Raw genomic sequence first — 20,119 nt, 5'->3', positions numbered from 1 at the left:
TGGAGAAAAGAGAAACAGCAAACAGCTTTTTTGAAGCCACACATACACCTTTAGTCATGTAAGATTTCTTATAGTGCAAATAATTTGCCAGATAACCTAAGTGACATGATGACTTTATAAAAGAGATACTGCTATCACAGACATAAAAGCCAGAAGGGAACAAGCAACATGGATATTTACCCTCCATTATGGCCCTTAGTTATGGTATCATATTGGAAACAGAATCAAATTCTTAGCTCAATTATAGCACAGTTTTAGAAAAAGGGAGCACTGTCACAGGCACAAAGCTTAGGGAAATTTGAGAAGAGATGTAGAGAAAAACAAACATGTAAATTGCTCTCTTTTCATGTCCTTCTTTCTACCAGTAACCACGTATCTACTCTTTTCCTATACTTCATTGAACATATTAAGATTTACAAGACCCTACACTGCTCTTTTGAGAACTCACCTAAATTTCATCTCTTGGCAAAATGAGAGGTCATCTCTCCTTGCCATCATTACTTCAACTAATTGACACAGTTTCGTTTTTATTTGAATCGCATGGACCATATTCCCAAGCACACGAACATACCTATATAGACACAGAAACAATAAAAAAATTATCAGATATAGACAAAAGAGAAGGCATTCAAAGTACTTTAGTCATCAAGTAAAATGAACTAAATTTAAGTTTGAAAACAATAAGATATTTACTTAGAAAAGAACATACACAACTTCTGGTTACCTTATTGTCACACCCTAGTTTGTGTGCAGTAAAGAATGGCAAATTATTTTATCAATTACCACCAATATCAATGTGTAAGAGGTTTTTCTTATCTCTTAAAATGTTTCTGCTATATTTCAGTAGAACGCTTACCTGACCAGATTTAACATCATTGTTTCAATGCTAGCTTGCCCCAGATGTTCAGAGCTGCCTTCGGTATGATTATCTAGCAAGTTCTTCATTATAGCTATGGTTTGTTCTACAAATTGAGTATTGGTATCAGTCAATAAAACCTATAGAAAGAATAAATATATTAAAGATTTGCCATCAATGCCCACAAGACAGACCCCCTAGAGAGATGAAACTGACTGATCTAAACACACAGAGTAAGTGCACCCACAAGCACAGAGCCAAACAAGCATACAGATATACGAAGACACTCGTACCCATACACAAGGCACGTATACCCTCAGGCACATGTACACACCAGAGTTCCTAAGAGGCAAGCTGACCCGTACATTGAGATGACTCTTGTTTCTGCAATTTTTTGGAAATTTTTAAAAACTGTGAGTACCTAATTTAAATAATCTCAAAGAAAAAGGCTTATTTCAAACACGTCACTCTATTCATAGAGAAAGGTTAAAAATAAAAAAGAGAACACTTTACCTGTCCTTGGGAGTCAAAAAACTTGCTGATGGTATTCTTCAATTTGTTAAATAGCATTGGATACAGAGCAGGACTCAATTCTAGACCCACCAGATCCTTAACATTGGTCCGTATTTGAAGTCCCACTTTCTCATGGTTACACACCATTAAGGACAAGAGCCGATCCATAAATTTGCTGACAGGTGTATCGGCGTTTCCCTCTGAGGACATCACTGAAATCATGGAACCCTTACGTTCATTGACTGGACCCATGGGTGGGCTATAGGTTGCCAGGCCAGAATTGCTTCTCTGCTGGAGGCACACTCCCCCAAGGGCACAAAGGAAGCCAGTCATGTTGATCCATTCCTGTAGGGAGTCTGTGTCAGACAAATCTATGGATCCTCCTCCACTCACATGGGACATTCGCCTCTTAACAATGGTCTTGTGAAGGCTTTCAGCAGCCTAAACACAAAATTTTTGTGCAAAGCATGAATTAAACCTTAATTAGTTGAGACTTGACAAATTATTCTTCATCCAACATTTATTTCATGACAAAAGTACAAAACATGTAAAAAATACATTAAAATCAACCCCCAAAATTACCATATACATTTTTAAAGAGCCACTGATTTATTTTTATCATATACTAATATAATCACCCGAGTATCAAATTTCTTTCAAAAAGCTTTGATTTTACATGGATGAACCTTGGAAACATTATGCTAAGCGAAAGAAGCTAATCACAAAAGCCCGCATATTCTATAATTCCATTTACAGAAAATATCCAGAACAGGCAAATCTACAGAGACAGAAAGTAGATTCGTGGTTGCCTAGGGCTGGAGAAGTTGGAGGAAGAGAGGCAAGAAAGCGGGTGGGGGGTGGTTAGAGGCAGAGATAGCTAAAGGGTACAGGGTTTTTTTCTCAATTGATGAAATTGTTCTAAAACTTGATTGTGGTGATGGTTGCAGAACTCTGTGAATATACTAAAAACAGTCACTGAATTGGATAATTTAAATGGGTGAATTGTATGGTATGTAATTATATATTATATTAACCCCCCCCAAAACCTTTCATTCTAAAGCTACATGTCCCCTCCAAATAAAGGTATTAGGTACATAATTTTGCTTCACAAAAATGTAACTTTTTTCTTACTGTAATTAAGCATGACCAAAAAAATGGGGGAATAACCAGTTTTTACAAATCATCTAATAATGAGAGCAATATGAACATTACAAATCAAGTACACACAAACACCAACTGATCATTAATTTCCAAAGTAATGGTAATATAGTGAATAGTAATAGTTGAATGAACTGTCCACATTTTAAAATTTAATTTACTCTATGGGCTCAATCTACTGCCTAAGACATTCCTTAATTAGAATACCTAACAAAATAGCAAAATGAATTGTTTCTATGTTAATTCTTCTCTACGTCTGTTGCTCCTTTTCTGAAAATTCTGTGAAACACCCTGATGAAGGGAGAAAGAGCAAGAAAAGGTAAAGAAATGGTCTCTGAAACAGTCTCTAGCAATGCTGCCCAGTATTTCTGTGATGATGGGAACATTTTCTCTCTCTGCTGTCCAACAGAGTAAGTAACTGTCATATGTGGCTACTAGGTACTTGCAATGTGGCTACTCTATGATTGAGGAACTAAATTTTATTTAATTTTAATTATGTTAAAATTTAAGTTAAATCGTCACACATGCTAGTGGCTACCATATTACAAAGTACAGGTCTAGATAAACCACAATTAAATATCAGTCTTCAGACAACTATATGCTTACTTTACTGAGTGACTCATGAAAGATTATCAAAGTGAAGTACATATATTTAGCAGATTAACAGACAAAAGTCAACTTTACAAACTTACCTGGCCATCTTCCATTTTGGCTTTTGGATAGTTAAGGATTAGTTTTGTTGCTTGTTCCCATTTTGCATGTGTATCTTCCCAAGCCTAAAATGAAGGCAGTTATCACTTGAAAGCAACTTTAAATCTAGAGCTAAACATCCATGAGCAACAGCCAAGTTTCAAACTTGATGTATATTACTCAGATATTATACTTGTAATATGCACATATCTTAGATTTACTTCAAAAGCTATTCCTGATCACACATATGTAACAAGAGGCTTCCAAAATTGAGGGTGGGCACCTGGAAGGGGTGTTTCTGTTGCTAAGGGCATACCTCAGTGTTTCCTGCAGTGGGATGCTCAATGCGCCTCAGCAGTGCCATCACTCTTTTCTGAAGTGCTGCTCTTCCTAAGCAAATACAACAGCAAATCAAGTTACTGCACTCAGAGCCCTGCCTGTCAATGGAGAACCTGATAAGCCCCACCCAAAAGGCAGAGTAGGAAAAGCAGAGCAAATGCTTCAAATGATAAAGCCAAAAACTTCCTTTCACTAACCTCAGAGGAAAGGTACTTATCTTGGACTCTACAATGTCCACAGAATAAAATAACTATTCCCACCTATAATTTACTCAAAACATATGCCAATGTTCATAAAACTTCACTACCTACAACTTAGGCACAGTAAATTACATAATCATAACTGATAGTAACATACACTGCCAATTATTTTTAAAATGTATAGCATATTAGCAACTCCATAGGAGACTAACAATTTATTTCAAATGCTTTTTATTTTCATCTTACTTTGTTCAGAGAAGGATTTCAAGTAAGCTATTTGAATTTCCCCTGTAAACTTACAAAGTAGTGACCTTAAATACATTTTCACAATCAGATGCCATGTGCTTTGAGGCAGACTGAGTAAAAAAAACCACTATTCACATTTACCTGTTGACATCATATTGCTGACAGAGGCAAACTCCATGAATGTGTTATAGTTGGGCAAGAGGTTATGCACTGACACTTCATCCACCCCACACCGGATATCTGCTTCCTCACAGAGGTGGCGGAAACAGGACATGGCAACCAGAACAGCTTCAGTGTCAGGGTTCCACAGAAACATGTACAGGGCCACTTCTAGTTTGGTCTGGGCTTGTCGGCAAATCGGGGGGGTTCCGCTGCATCCTGCTGCACTATCCTGACAGTCAAGGGTGGAAGACATATATTTGCAACTTGGGTAATTTTATATATAAAACCCAACAATGCAATCAAGTGTGTGTGTGTGTGTATCTCAGCATACAATAAATCACAAGAGCTTTTTCCTTTAATAATTATAGGAATTTTTCAAACCCCAAGATATCTTGTCCAAATGAGAAATGAGATTATGTCGACCAACATAATGCTACTATCTATTCAATTTCAAATCAAATAGGTATTATCCTAATCCAGATTCCAGATTCCAGAAATGTAAACTGATTCTAACATAGACAGGTAAAACACCATAACATAAATCTACTGCAGTAATAATATAATGTACTTCCCAGTCAATTAGAAATGACAAAAACAGAGGAAGTAACAGGAAATTCTATCTACTTGCTATAGGGAAGTAATAAAATAAGTACACTGTAGCACTCATTGAAACAAGGGCATAAACAAGAACTAAATATAGCTGTAGAAGATATACTTGATTCTGAATTACTTATTCCCCAAACATGAAATGGAGAAGATAATTGGTAAAAATAATGCAAATTCTACAAGTAAAACAGACAATAATAAATACCATGCTGCTTAGGTGTTTTTTTCCCTAACAAGGTTATGTTAAAAATTAGAGATGAAAAAAGTTTTGGTTTGGAAAATCAACTCTTCTGTAATGATCTGATATTTTCACTTGAAATATGATTTATATTTAAAAGAAATTATACACACAAACACAAATCACAGAAACACTTATGTTTAACATGAAGCAAAATACTTTGTTTTTATCCCTGTAAATCTGTACATTTGTTAGCTGGTACAAATTCTATACTTCTGTTGTATGAATGGGTTTTTTATGGAGTGGAGGTTTATAATAATTATAATTATCAGATATAGCTTATAAGTGTCAAGTGCTATTTACACATCCTTTTATTTACCCCTCTTTAACAACTCTGGGGCAGGAACTATTACTGTCCCCATTTTAAAGTTGAGGAACTGAGGAATAAGGATGTTAAGAACTTGCCCAAAGTTCCCCAAAGAGCAGTAATAGAACTAGATTCTAAACAGTTTTTCATTATTACACTATATACCTAGATGAAATTTACCGAAGTTCATTCAGAAAACAAACAGAGCACATAAACTGATACAGGAAAAGTACAGAAGAAGCTGACCATAGAGGAGTTCCCTTTTCCCTTCCGGAGAGAGGCTCCAGGAGTACGTAGTAATTCTTCATGATCCATGGACATTTGACTGGTATTTCCACTAGAAGGAATATCACATCCTACCCCATAAAAAAGGAGAAAGTGACAGGAACTTCTATCTGCCTGCTAGAAAAAAAGAAATAAATAAGCTTTAATGAAGCACTGACAACCAAGAGGAATAAACACTTATTTGAGTTGTCTTCCTGTTTGAGACTCTCCTAAAAAACCTCTCCTCTCAATGTCTATGCCCCAACTTGAAGGAGATTCACTAGAAACCCATTAGAACAAATAAGGTTTACTTAATGTCTTTAAAATTTCTTTCAGTTTCCCGTTCTCTAAATCATCAGAAACAGTAGATTCTACAAATATAAATTAAGTCTCACATAAACATAAATAAAACATCAACAATGTAAAACTACTGTATGAAAACTGTAATTCCATCTCAATGACAAATATTTTTTTTCCGTAAGATTTTATACTGTGCCATGTTGGGATAACCAGAAATTGACTCTTGAGATTAAGTTTTTCTGGACCAGTAATTAACCCTGGTAAATACACCAAGTATGTCACAAGAGTGACTGCGCCTACCAGGGCACTAGGAATTCATTACTGGATTCCTCATACTCGCATTCTGGAGATTACACCATAGGCAAGGGCATGAAAGTCTGAAGTCTAATCTCTTTCCGTATCTTTGGAATAATGCCAAATTCTACTACATTAACACATCAAATAAGCCATATGTGAATAAACCCACTTCACCATTAGTCTATTTCCGAAAAGAGGCAATTTATTAATAATAAGCTGTAAAACACTGAAAAGGATATGAGTTTCATACATTTAAGGTTTTTCACAGTTATGTTTCTAGTACCAGATAAAACCTCATTAAATCAAGTACTCTGAAAACTAGGCCATAACAGAATTCCTAAATTGATTAATTACGGAAACTATATTTTAAAAGAAATTTAAGGCTCTTCTCTATCCTCCACAACCTCACCATGTTTCAATAGTTCAGAATCAAAACATTTCACTCCATCCCAACGAAGAAGTCTCCTGATACTTTCAAGAAGTGAAACCCTTATTGGAGGAATAGAAATCAATCTAGATTGAGAACCCTCAACTGTTTCCCTTTTGGTTCTTGATAGATAATTCTCTGGACTAGTCTAGCCATGAGATCTAGGCCTTTATGATCTCTCAGAGCTATTATTCTAGAACTGGACAAAAACTAATTAAATCAAGTACTCCCAAATCTATGACATAATAGAATTCTTAAATTGTAGAAGCTATATGTTAAAATAAATTTTATGTATGAATTATGTCTTATGTATGAACTTGAGAGTAGAGACAGAATATGCTCCTCACCAGCTACTTTAGTTATAGCAGCCCCCATTTTTCCTAGGCCTGCCCCATAGAGACCTATTTAACTCAACTAGAACTAGAATTCATCAACAGTGTGGTTTTAAGGCTAAAGCCTCAGAATAATTTTTAAAATGCTGATTTGCCAGCCATTGTCCTCTGCACATATATTTCCTTTTGAGAACACTGGGAGGAAGGAGGAGCTGAAATAGAACCTAATTTGGCTATAAAACACTTTCTTAATCTCTCACCATTACCATTCCAAATATTCTTCCATTTTTGAAATATGTCATTTTGCTTACCTTATTTTTAAGAAGAAATTTATTCCTGCAGATCAAAATTTCCCGCAACCACTTGAGAATTTCTGTGCTACTAAGCATTTGATGACTAGTTAATTTCTTGCAGATGTAAAAAAGCATTTGTGAGCTGCAGTAACATAAAGTTCATTGTTACTAGCATCATCAATAACTTAATGCAGATATAACCAGACATAAGAATGGCATTCTCCCATAACGAATACAAGTTTAGAGAAGCTTAGTTTCCCTTATAGGGCTTTAGAGAAACAGTTATCAAAGTGTCAACAGCATTATAATCAAAGGAAGTATGTCCACAGGTTATAGAAAAAAAGCAAGTATTTATTTATAAGCTCCTTATGTTTCATTAAACTCCCAGTGTTTCTATCCATGTAACTCATCCTTGCAGTGGACATAAGAAGAAACAATAAACCATATGCACAGCAGAGACTGCCTATAAACCCAGTGCTCCACAGTGGGGGTCTGCAAGCTACTACCATCCACAGACCAAATCCAGCCTATCACGTGCTATTGTATATAAAGTTTTAGTTAAACACAGCCATGCCCGTTCATTCACATGTCTGTGGCAACTTTCATGCTCCAAAGGCAGAACTGAATGGTTATGACAGAAACTGTATGACCCACAAAGCCTAAAATATTTATTATCTGGTCTTCTAGAGAAAAATTTTCTGATCCCTACTCCAGAGCTGCACTGTCTAACATGGTAGCCACTAGCCAGCCACACATGGCTATTGAGCACTTTAAGTGTGGCCTGTTCAAATTGAAATGTGCTGTAAGGATAAAAGACACACCAAAGTTTGAATACTTTATTAAAAAAAGAGAATGAAATGTCATTAATAACTTTTATATTGATTGCATGTTGAAATTATATTATAGATAATATACACTGGGTTAAATAAAACATTATTACAATTAATTTTACCTGCTTCTTTTTACTCTTTAATGTAGTAAGTAAAAAAACTTTAACATATGGGGTTCTCATTATATTACTAGTGGAGAGCACTACTCTAGAGTAAGGTTTAATTCAGCTGCCAAGTAACTTAGCACACCCATTCTTATAAGATAATGGCAAACTTGAGGTTTTACACATTTACATTTTCCTCAGTGTGGTGACTTCATGCTCATTAAAATGTAATGATTTATATAATCTAGGAAGTAGACCACAAAATTCTGTATATATTTTTTTCTTCTAAGCAGGTGTCCATTATTAATTCATTCATTAAAAGCATTGGTATTACAGAAAGTTTACAAAAGATCATAGTTTAAAAAACTGAAAAAACAGTATTGTTACAAAATTTTATCATACTAGGCTTATGACTATGAAAATCTATTAAAATACAGTAGTAACCACATTGAAATCTGAAAAAAGTAATATATCAAACAACAGTACTTATGTTAGGGTGACAAAATTTAGCACTATTCTTAAAATTTATTTTCTAAATTGCTATGATACTTTTCTTATAGTTAAAACAAGAAATTCTAATAATTTGAAGTCAAATAAAATACAAAACCATAAAACCAGTTTTACAATATACTAAGTACTACAGAGTTAATATTTCAAGACAAAAAATACAAAATAAAATTTAAGAATTGAATTTAAAAAATAGAAGTACATATACCTAATCTCCCAAAATGTTTCTACAGGAGCATCAGGATTCCACAAATCAATGCTATCTAACTGATGAAGAACCAGCAGAGCCTGAATTTTTTAAAAAAGAGAAAGACAAACAGAAGACTCACTCAAACATTTTTGGTAAACATAACACTGGAGTACTTATTTTACAAATGCTAAGAAATTGAGCTATTTCATTTGTAGTTTCAATATATAGTAAAAGGTTGAGAGAGAAAGTCTGGTGAACACAAACCTCTAGGGAATAATACAGGCAGAATGAAATAATTTTATTCCCATCATCCTGACTCTAACTGGCATGCACATATAAAGCTAAATGATGAATTTGGAACAATATATAACTGTAAAAACTGCTTTAAGAAACAAACAAAATAATTTCAATAGATAGTAAAGAACTCTATGAAACAAAAAGTTAATCCCCAAGTAAGAAGGGCTTGCCAAAATTAATACACACAGCAAAAGATAAGTAAATACTGTCTCACTTGCTACAAAGTCATTTGTAACAGAAAAGAGAAATTATTTTTCAAAATCATTTAGAGGAAGCAAAATGGATTTTGTATTTCATAGCAGATTATCCATTCTAAAGTATTTCAACTGACCACAGAACTGAAATTGGAATCTGGCTCAGAGAACATTAACAGGAATTAAATAATTCACTTACAATATATAACATATGAATAGATTATTACATAAAACCATCAAAGATATAAAAAATAAAACACAAACTCTTCCTTCAAACGGATCCTATCTTAACTCCAATTCTACAATCCCAATTTACATTCCTCCTACACCCCTCCACCCCCAACCCAGCAGACACTGAAGCTCTGGACATTTCTTTCAGTCCTTGGTCAACATATCAACATATAAAGGCCAGACCCGCATTATCTTATTTCAAACATTTTTATTGTAAGTACTTTGAGATATTTAATGAAAATTGCAATTAATTGTGAGAATCTTAAAAAGCTATATAATTTATAGCTCTCATATCAAGGAAAAACAACACAAATTAAAATTCAATTTTGCTAACGTACAAAAACTTGGTACAATTTACTGTCAGTAGTTTTTTCAAGTGACAAATTCTCTATATTTTTGTTTGATAAAACTTTAAAAATATATATATTGAAAGAAAACGTGTTAGCCTTTTCCAGGCTTTAATTTTCTTTTCATGTTGCCTTCTTTTTTTGTATTTTCCATGTTTTAACAAAGCCATAAACACAGTATACTCAACTTGACATTTCATATTTTTCCATATTGCTGTGTGATCTATATGTTCTAATAAAAGTTTAACAGCTCACCAAGTTAAAATATCATTCTCATTATTGAATATTAGCCCATTCTCCTCCCAGTAAATAAAGCTCTAATATTCTCATATTATAATTAAGAGCAATAAGTACCTATGTGTGCAGCTTTTTCCTTTTGAGTTATATTCATAAGATTTTTAAAGTGCTAGAAATTGAATTATTTGTACAAAAAATGAAATGTTTATATAGCTTCTGCCAAATAGCCTTCCAAAAAGATTACAAGAAATGTATCAATTTATGGTACCAATAGCAATGTACACAAATGGAACCAATGATTACATAATAAGTGCTAAAACATTTTTTATAAATAGTTTTACTGGGTATGTATAAACATTTTTATAGTATGTACATTAGGATGGCTATAATCAAAAAGGCACATTATAACAAGTATTAGCAAGGATGCAGAAATATTAAAACCTTCATACCTTCTTATTGAGAATATAAAATGATACAGTTGCTTTGGAAAAAGAGTTTGACAGTTCCTCAAAAGTTCAACAGAGTTACCACATGACTTAGCAGTTCCACTCCTATATACTTAAGAGATATGTCCACATATAGACTTTTACACAAATGTTCATAGCAGCATTATTCGTAATAGCCAAAAAGTAGAAACACCAAACGTCCACCAACTGGTAACTAGATGAACAAAACTGAGATCCATACAATGAAATATTTAGAAATAAAAAGGAAGAAAATAGTGATTCATACCACAACATAAATGAACCTTGAAAACACTGTCAAGGCAGCCAGACATAAAAGGCCACATATTCTATGATTCTATTTATATGAAATATCTAAAACAAGCAAAGCCACAGAGACAGAAAATAGATTAGTAGTTGGTAGGGATAAGGGAATGGGGAGTCAAGTTTCTTTCTGGGGTGATAAAAATGTTATGGCTTAGAGAGTAGTGATAGTTGCACAACTGTGTGAATAAGAACTACTTAAAATGTTCAACTTGAGGGTATGTGAATTATGTCTCAATTTAAAAATCAGTATTTTTAATATTTAGTAAAAATATTTTAAAAAATTTTAAAGTCACCTGCAATTAGAAAATCTCGAACTATTTTATTAAGCATCAGAATTTGTACAATGTTGTTGCTATGTGATATAAAGCAAGTAAACCCCTTCTTTCTCCATGGAGTTTTATAAAACAATGTATAGACATAAACATACCATTTCCAGAAATGACATCTACCTATTACTCATAGAAACCATACACCAAAGGAACATCATGAATATGTACATAGTTACAACCTTTCCTTCAAGAACCTGGAATTCATTTTCCCCTTACCTCCATTGCTTCCTGCGCAATCTCTGGCATGTGTGACTGAGGGACCAGTTGGACGAGCCCTGTAATTAACTCCGCTGTACTGCCTTGGGTTTCGGGCCCCTGTTTTCTTGGATTCTGCAAGGAGAAAAAGGAAACTTCAATTAAAAAAATAAATCGAGAGAGATTAGAAGGAGGAAGAAATAGACAGTGACTGCTAAAGGGTACCAGGTTTCTTTTAGGGGTGATAACAATGTTCTAGAACTAGGCTGGGCATGGCAGTTCACGCCTGTAAGCCCAGCACTTTGGAAGGTCGTGGCAGGTGGATCACCTGAAGTCAGGAGTTTGAGACCAGCCTGACCAATATGGTGAAACCCTAACTCTACTAAAAATATAAAAATTTGCCAGGTGTGGTGGCATGCGCCTGTGGTCCCTGCTACTTGGAAGGCTGAGGCAGGAGAATTGCTTGAAACTGGGAGGCGGTGGTTGCAGTAAGCCGAGATTGCACCACTGCACTCCAGCCTGGGTGGCAGAGCGAGACCCTGTCTGAAGAAAAAAAAAAAAAAAAAAAAAAAAACAGAAAGAAAAAGAAAAAAATATTCTAGAATTACACAGTGGTAATGGTTGCAGAACCTTGTAAATATACTGAAAACAACTAAACTGTAAACTTTAAGATGGCGAATTTTATGGTATGTGGGTATGGTATTTTTATCTCAATAAAATAAAAATTTTGTTAAAACAAAACTTCTTTTGTTAGGGATTCTTTTAATCCACGTCTATACTTGTTCATTAATGTGAATAATGTCCAGGGAAAATCCTAAGGAGAACAAAAACCACTAATTCCCATTGAAAATTACATCAATAATATGAGGAGTAATTTTTTTTCCCAACAATTAGCAAACTGGCTTAAGAACGTATCTCTGCTTTGGAAGTTACTGGTTTTGAGCTTATACATGGTTGTGATCAAAGGCAAAGGACACACATGTTGGATAAGGATCACATGATTATCCTGTACAGCCCTCTTGTCCCATACAAAGGTCCTGCCCAAATCCACACAGCTGTTGACAAAGCAAAGGCTAGAATTCACATCGTCAGATACTCATACTTTGGTCCTTTTCATTGCGGAAAAATATAGTGTACTAAGCAAAGAAAATTAACCTTGTGTATAAATGCGAATGCCTACTTTTTTTTTTTTTAAACGGAGTGCAATGGCATGATCTCGGCTCACTGCAACCTCTGCCTCCTGGGTTCAACAGATTCTTCTGCCTCAGCCTCCCAAGTAGCTGGGATTCCAGGTGTGCGTCACCTTGTCTGGCTAATTTTTGCATTATTATTAGAGATGGGGTTTACCACGTTGGCCAGACTGGTCTCGAACTCCTGATCTCAGGTGATCCACCTGCCTCGGCCTCCCAACATGCTGGGATTACAGGCGTGAATGACCATGCCCTGCCAAATGCCTACCTATTTACAGACTAAAATGTTTCTCTTAACTTGTAAGTATATATTTGCACTTCAGGAATATACGGTTCGGCCAGGCATGGTGGCTCACGTCTGTAATCCCAGCACTTTGGGAGGCCGAGGGAGGCGGACTGCTTGAGGTCAGGAGTTTGAGACAAGCCTGGCCAACGTGGAGAAACCCCATCTCTCCCAAAACTACAAAAATTAGCCGGTGTGGTGGCAGCTGCCTGTAATCTCAGCTACCGGGGAGGCTGAGGCAGGAGAATCACTTGAACCCAGGAGGCGGAGGCTGCAGTGAGCTGAGATCACACCACCACACTCCAGCCTGGGCAATACAGTGAGACTCTGTCTCAAAAAAAAAAAAAGAATATATGAAGCCAATGCAACTTGTGTCCTATATTTCATTTTGCTAACTATAGATTTTTCCCCATTATAATGACTAAGGTAAGCCCTCACTCCAATATATCTGTAATTCAAAACTGTTAGCTTATTTTCTGACATTCATATAAATTCATTCAAAATCAAGTAATTTTTATTGAATGCCAAAGACACAACAATGAAAAACAGAAGATGTGTTTCCCATCCTCCATGAGCATGTAGTCTCATGGGGGAAGATATCATCAATAAAATAATCAGATCAACAAGTATAAAAAAGCAAATCACATAAGAGCTATACAGGTACATGCTGCTATGACAGCCTGTAACATGGGAAAGTGTCCTAGTCAGGGAGGCTTCCTTAGTGCAGTGACAACAGCTAAGAATGAGTAGGAATTACTATGTGAAGAGTAGGCAGATTCTAGGCAGAGGGAAAAGCAAGTGCAAGGGAGGTATGAAGGCATGTGGTTAGAAAGATTGAAAGGAAGACCATCATGAATAGAGTAAAGGAAGACAAAAAATGTAATGCTACATGTGGAAGAAATGGCAGATGGGAGAAAGATTTTGCACGACCTTACAGATCTATTTGGAGTTTGGCCTTCATAAGCAAAAGCAATTTCAACTAAAAGGTTTCAAGCTGATTGGGCGCATAATAAGATTTGCTTTTTAAAGAGATTGCCGTAACTTCAGTGTGGAGAAATGATCAGGGGGATCTAAGAAACGATGCAAGCTGAGTAATCAGGAGGCTTGAGAAATTGAGAGTACTAAAATAAGACAAAATCATATTACTTTAAAAATACCATGATTGAGACCATTTAATAATTATTCCTGCACTCTTCCTAAATTACTAAGACTCAGAATTTTTATGTAAAAGACAAAACGGTCAAATGTTTACAATGAATCTTCTATTTTAATGTACTCATTGTTACTCTGAGAAAACGTATTAACCACTAGATGGCAGCAAAGCAAATAATTTCCATTTTAAAAGATCCTTGGAAAACAGCAAGTAGAAAAGGCATTGGTGAGTTTGGTGCCTGCTTTGAAAGTGAATTATTGCCATGTAAACAGAGTGGTGCTAGTATTATGTGACTTTCATGATGAAATAATGCCACAAACAGCTTGTGACACATAATAGAGGAATGAAGAGAAAGGGAATTTCATTATTTTTATAGAGTTTCATTGACAGGTTTTAAGGAATTTTTTCATGCCAAAGATCTGTTTATTCTAATTAGACTTTCAAATTTGAATGGATTTTTCAGGGTTAAAGTATCATAGGCCTTCTTTTGGGGTCACTGAGCCTTTGGGAATGTTTTTTCCTTCTTTCTTCTCTCCTCTCCACTCTCCAAGAAACATTACTCATAAATACACATTTTTAAAAAATTCATGAAGTTTCATAGAACTCTTGGAACCATAGGTATGTAGTTATAAACTCCCTATATTACAGTAATTTGAAAAACATGCCACCGAAATCAAAAGCACCTTAACACTTTTTTAAAAGCCTGTTACTGAGCAAAGCAGTAAGAAACTTTGCTTGATGCTGCTCTCTAGGGACTCAAGAAGCTCAACAAAGGTTCAACATGTCATCCTATGAAAGTCACAATATAGAACTATTACATTTGGTGCGTTAATAATATTAGTGTTAAATTGTATCTTATTAATAGCAATAATAGCTAACATTTAGTTAGTGCTTATTATGTACCAGGCATTGTTCCTAAAAGCATTCTATGTACTATTTCAATTTTCTTAACAGTATCTCTGAGATAGGAACTATTATGATCCCAATATATCAGATGAGAAAACTAAGGCATAGAAAGATTAAATAGTCACCCAAATCATATAGCTAGTAAGTAGTCTCCAGCGTCCATGCTGTTAATCACTTCACTATGACTAATTTTTATTATTTTGCATTGTTCCTAATTACTCTGTGTACCAGAGTGATGTTCTCAGAAATGTAATACCATCTGAGGCAATAAGAGTAGTTATGACAATAACTGATTACTAGCCAGGTACGGTGGCTCATGCCTGTCATCACAGCACTTGGGGAGACTGAGGCTGGAGGATGGCTTGAGGCCAGGAGTTTGAAGTTGCAGTGAGCCATGACTGTGCCACTGCACTTCTGCCTGGCAAGCAGAGTGAGACCCTGTCTCAAAATAATAATAACAATAACAATAATTCAAGTACTAACCACACCCATTTTCACCTCATTCGCTTTCCAATACAGTATTTGTAGGCAGAGCCAATAACAGAAAGCTAATAACAGGAGGAAAGGGGGATAGAAAAGCTAAACTGGCAACAGCAACTGGAGATTTTTTAAACCAATGGTGTAGATGTAGACAGCACTGTGACTGATAGTCACTTCTATCCCCCATACCAGGATTATACCTGAATAATATATAACCTAGTAATAGGATGAGAACAGAGATCTCATCAAAGTATGTTAGTATAATGATAGGGAAATTAAGAAGAAAGAGAAATGTTAAGAAATGGTAAGGGCACTTAAGAATCTGATCTAATTATGTTAGCATTCATTATACATTAATTTTCTTAGTGATCTCTTAGTTTTCAGGTATGATCAGAAAGGATCAGTAAGTCCTCTTGAGCTAAAAATTATCCTCAAGGTCTTGGCATTTCAGCTAAACCAAATTAACTTAGTGTGATCATTTTGAGACATTTCATAAAAAAATACTTACACAAAGCAAGAGCTTTGGATCTGCATGAATTAGTTTCACCATGGACAAAAGAAGATACTTATAGCTTCTTGTCTCCAGGTCTGTAGGTTTTTCTTTAAATTTCAGGCTTGTTACTTTTTCTTTAAATGTAAGAGTCTAAAAACAAAACAAAAACATGGTATCAAACATAAGACTCAGGATAATAGCTATCCAACCTTTTAAAAGAAATTATTTAAAAACTTTGAAAAAAGCTATTTTTTATACTACCAAATGTGTGGTATAAGTAGAAACATTCAATAGTAAACATAAGGTCAGTATCATTAAGCTTAACAAAACAATGAAAACTGTTTTTGCACCATTTATGTTATTTTTTAAATCAATCTAATAAAACAATGAAAATCTATTACAATACTAAAAGCTTAATATCAGGTTGTAAAACACCTATGTGAAAAACTATTTTCCAAAATGTAAAAACATAAGGGAAAAAATACTTGGTCTAAAGTTCTCACAAATATAACTACTGGGTAATTCATTTAACAAACATTCCCCACACATATACACAAGTATTTCATAGACTCTACAACATTATCAATTGTAAGATGCATCATTATTTGATGTCCCAAAAGGAATGAAAAACTGCTCTCAATTACAGGACAACATTTTAAATAAGATACACTCCCTATTTTAGAGAAGAGTAAAAATAAGTGCTTCTTAGAATTAACGAAATATGTTATGTAGGCAATTTACTCTGTATTTACTAGTTTAATTGTAAAATTTGCTTTTCCCTTTGATGGCACTCCACCTCTTTCAAGTTACAGAATGCATGCATTTTGCCTAAAGAACATTCACGAAACAGAAAGAACTCTGAGAAAGGTAAACTTACAGAAAATATGTTTCAATTATAGAGACATATGATGAACCAAAATAATTATAGATGTTTTTCAACCAAAAATCCAACAATTATATTCTAGAGCTAGTATCACCTATTATAAAACATTTCCTTCCTTTTTTCTTGAAATAACACAAAACTATCTGCTTTTGACATGAATGCCTTTATGTAAACATATATGTAACACAGAAATAATAGACTATGTACCAACTGTGGACCCATAATACAAATGTCCAAGTAAACAGGTTGTCTTTCAAAGTTAAGAAGCAGACATGCATATCTACAACACAAATGAACTATCCTCCATGTTTAAGTGAAATACGCATTTGTTATTACACCCAAGAACACCGAAGGGTTTTAGTCCTCAGGGGGGAAGACTAGCTATTTAATGCACACATTTATACTCAAGAATGTCACTACAGAAGACAGATAGGAAAACTTATAAATAGTTTGCTTTTATAACTGCCCCCGACCCCAAAGCAAATGTTTTACTAAATGATTTAATAAATTCTGGTTTTACTGTTTGCTCTCTTTCAACTGTATTTTTCCCTCACTTTAAGTTGAGGTGTTTCACCTTAGATCAAGCTGAAAGTTTGATGAAACAAATTTATTTACTTTGATGTAACTAAGTGTAACTATCAAGCAGCTCTTCCCTGATGCAGCCATTGCACAGGAACACAAGATCAGAGAACAATTAGCAGGTATCAGAATTTTTCCTTAGTTAAGAATCATTTCCAAAAAAACTAAATAGAGTCACAGGCCACATAACATTTCAGTCAATGAGACAATATGTAACACAACTAAAAAATTCCTGTCACTTAGTGATATAGCCATCATGATGTCCAAGCACAATGCATTACTTGTTTGTAGTGATGTTGGTGTAAACAAACCTTCACTTCTAGTCATATAAAAAAAGGACAGCACATACAATTATGTGTAGTATACTATACTTGATGAGAATAAATAACTGTTACTGGTTTATATATTTATTATAATATACTTTTTTTGAGACCAAGTCTCACTTTGTTGCCCAGGCTGGAGTTCAGTGGCGCAATCTCGGCTCACTGCAACCTCTGCCTCCCGGGTTCAGGCAATTCTCCTGCCTCAGCCTCCGGAGCAGCTGGGACTACAGATGCACACCACCACGCCCAGCTGATTTTTTTGTATTTTTAGTAGAGAAGGGGATTTGCCATGTTGGCCAGGCTGGTCTCGACTCCTGACCTCAGGTGATCCACTCGCCTTGGCCTCCCAAAGTGCTGGGACTACAGGCGTGTGCCACCAGGCCCAGCCTACTATAGTATACTTTGTATTGTTATACTCCTACTTAAAGATAAAAAGTTAACTATGAAACACAGCCTCAGAAGGTCCTTCAGGAGGTATTCCAGAAGAAGGCATTGTTACCACAAGAGCTGACAGCTCCACATGTTATTTCCTAAAAACCTTCCAATGGGAGCAGATGTGGAGGTGGAAGACAGTAACACTGATGATCTTGACCCCATGTAGGCCTAGGCTAATGTGTATGTTTCTGTCTCAGATCTTAAAACAGTTTTCAAAACAAAAATTAAAACAGAACATTTTCAAATAGAAAAACTTACAGGATATAAAGAAAAATATTTTATACAGCTAGCTGTACAATGTGTTTTAAGCTAAGTGTTATTACAAGAGTCAAAATTTAAAAAATTAAAAGTTTACGTTTTAAAAGCTATGGTAAATTATCAAATAAAAATTTTTTTATTAATTTGATATAGCTTAAGTGTACAGTGATTATAAAGTCTACAGTATGGATCCTGAGTATGAGAAAAATGCAAAAGTCTTAAAAGTAAAATAAATTTTAAAAACTTTTAGGTCTACAGTAGTGTACAGTAATGTCCTAGGCTTCACATTCACTCAACACTCACTCAATGAGTCACCCACAGCAACTTCCAGTCCTGCAAACTCCATTTGTGTTAAGTGTCCTATACATCTTTTTTCTTTTATGCTGTGTTATTACTGCACCTTTTCTGTTTGAATAAACAAATACTTATCATTGTACTACAACTGCCTACAGTATTCAGTACAATAACATGCTGTTTAGCCTAGATTCGTAGCCTAGGAGCAATAGGCTAGACCATATATCCTACGAATGTAGCAGGCTATATAACCATCCAGTTTCATGTAAGTAGACTTTATGATGTTTGCACAATGACTGAATCACTAAGGATGCACTCATTTCTCAAGACATGTCCCTGTCATTAAGTGATGTATGACTATATTAGTTTAATTATGTCACCTCTTAATCCCAAGTATCAACATGTAAATTCTGTTCCAACATGGCTGCCTAATATGAAATGTATGACTTCAGAAATTCCAATAAATATAATTCATCTCAAATACCTTTTAATTTTAGTGGGTTACAGAACGTCAGGAACAACATGCTAAAGAAGCAATGTGTTTCTTAATTAGAAATGTAAGAAAAAAATTCATTCATTCATTAACTGATCTTCTATATTGCAGGTATTATTAGGAATACAAGCTGGTACATGTGATCTGGCCAAAGATGAGAGGCAATCATGTCTGGGAAGAAATTCATGAACCAGAGTTTTCAGGTATCTATTAAAGGCCCAAACCACTTGTTAATTTAGACCATGTGACTGAATAACAGGCATGTAAGAAAGATCTGGTAAGCCAGCATGCCATTTAAGATAAAAAATGTTGAGAAATAACAAGTATTTGTGAAAATTCATGCATCTGTTATGGGCAGTTTTGAATTTTATGAAAGCAGGACATGTTAGTTTTCAAATAGTAAAATTAGTGCTAAGACAAACATTTCAAATATTAAAAAATACTACAAAAGTACAAAGGAAGAGAAGTTATGGCTCAACATTCATATAAAAATGGCCAAAGAGTTTAAATAACTAAAACATCAATATAAAATAATAATACTATCTTAGGTTGTATTAATAGAAACAGGGTATACAAACACAACACTTTAATAGCTTTTATCAATTATTACATCATAGTATTACATCTGTATCACTAACATCAGATCTTAATATGGCATTTTAATTTTAAAAATTTTTGTCAGGTTGGTCTTTCCAGAAGAGAAGCAAATCAGATATAGGAGGGTTTTGGTTTTTGGTTTTTGCTTTTTGCTTTTTTGAGACAGTCTCACTCTGTTGCCCAGGCTGGAGTGGTGACACAATATTGGCTCACTGCAAACTCCACCTCCCGGGTTCAAGTGATTCTCCTGCCTCAGCCTCCTGAGTAGCTATAACCATAGGCGCCTGCCCCCC

The 20,119-nt window shown here is 34.9% G+C and overlaps 1 protein-coding gene across 1 annotated transcript in view; it reads right to left on the bottom strand.

Moving 5' to 3' along the window:
- The window catches only part of NF1 (neurofibromin 1), a 243,357-nt gene that overhangs the window by 156,998 nt on the left and 66,240 nt on the right, over nucleotides 1-20,119 (bottom strand). Inside the window, exons 12-22 of the mRNA XM_026452251.2 lie at nucleotides 15,980-16,114; nucleotides 11,481-11,594; nucleotides 8,878-8,957; nucleotides 7,247-7,370; nucleotides 5,562-5,717; nucleotides 4,144-4,393; nucleotides 3,534-3,607; nucleotides 3,220-3,303; nucleotides 1,370-1,810; nucleotides 857-996; nucleotides 449-571 (exon numbers count right to left, since the gene is read on the bottom strand). Coding sequence (XP_026308036.1) covers nucleotides 449-571; nucleotides 857-996; nucleotides 1,370-1,810; nucleotides 3,220-3,303; nucleotides 3,534-3,607; nucleotides 4,144-4,393; nucleotides 5,562-5,717; nucleotides 7,247-7,370; nucleotides 8,878-8,957; nucleotides 11,481-11,594; nucleotides 15,980-16,114 — 1,721 coding nt within the window. The remainder of the gene's footprint in view (nucleotides 1-448; nucleotides 572-856; nucleotides 997-1,369; nucleotides 1,811-3,219; nucleotides 3,304-3,533; nucleotides 3,608-4,143; nucleotides 4,394-5,561; nucleotides 5,718-7,246; nucleotides 7,371-8,877; nucleotides 8,958-11,480; nucleotides 11,595-15,979; nucleotides 16,115-20,119) is intronic.

Source organism: Piliocolobus tephrosceles, chromosome 16 (genome assembly GCF_002776525.5).
Source record: "Piliocolobus tephrosceles isolate RC106 chromosome 16, ASM277652v3, whole genome shotgun sequence".
In the NCBI taxonomy this organism is placed as follows: Eukaryota; Metazoa; Chordata; class Mammalia; order Primates; family Cercopithecidae; genus Piliocolobus; species Piliocolobus tephrosceles.
This window is presented reverse-complemented; position numbering and strand designations above follow the sequence as displayed.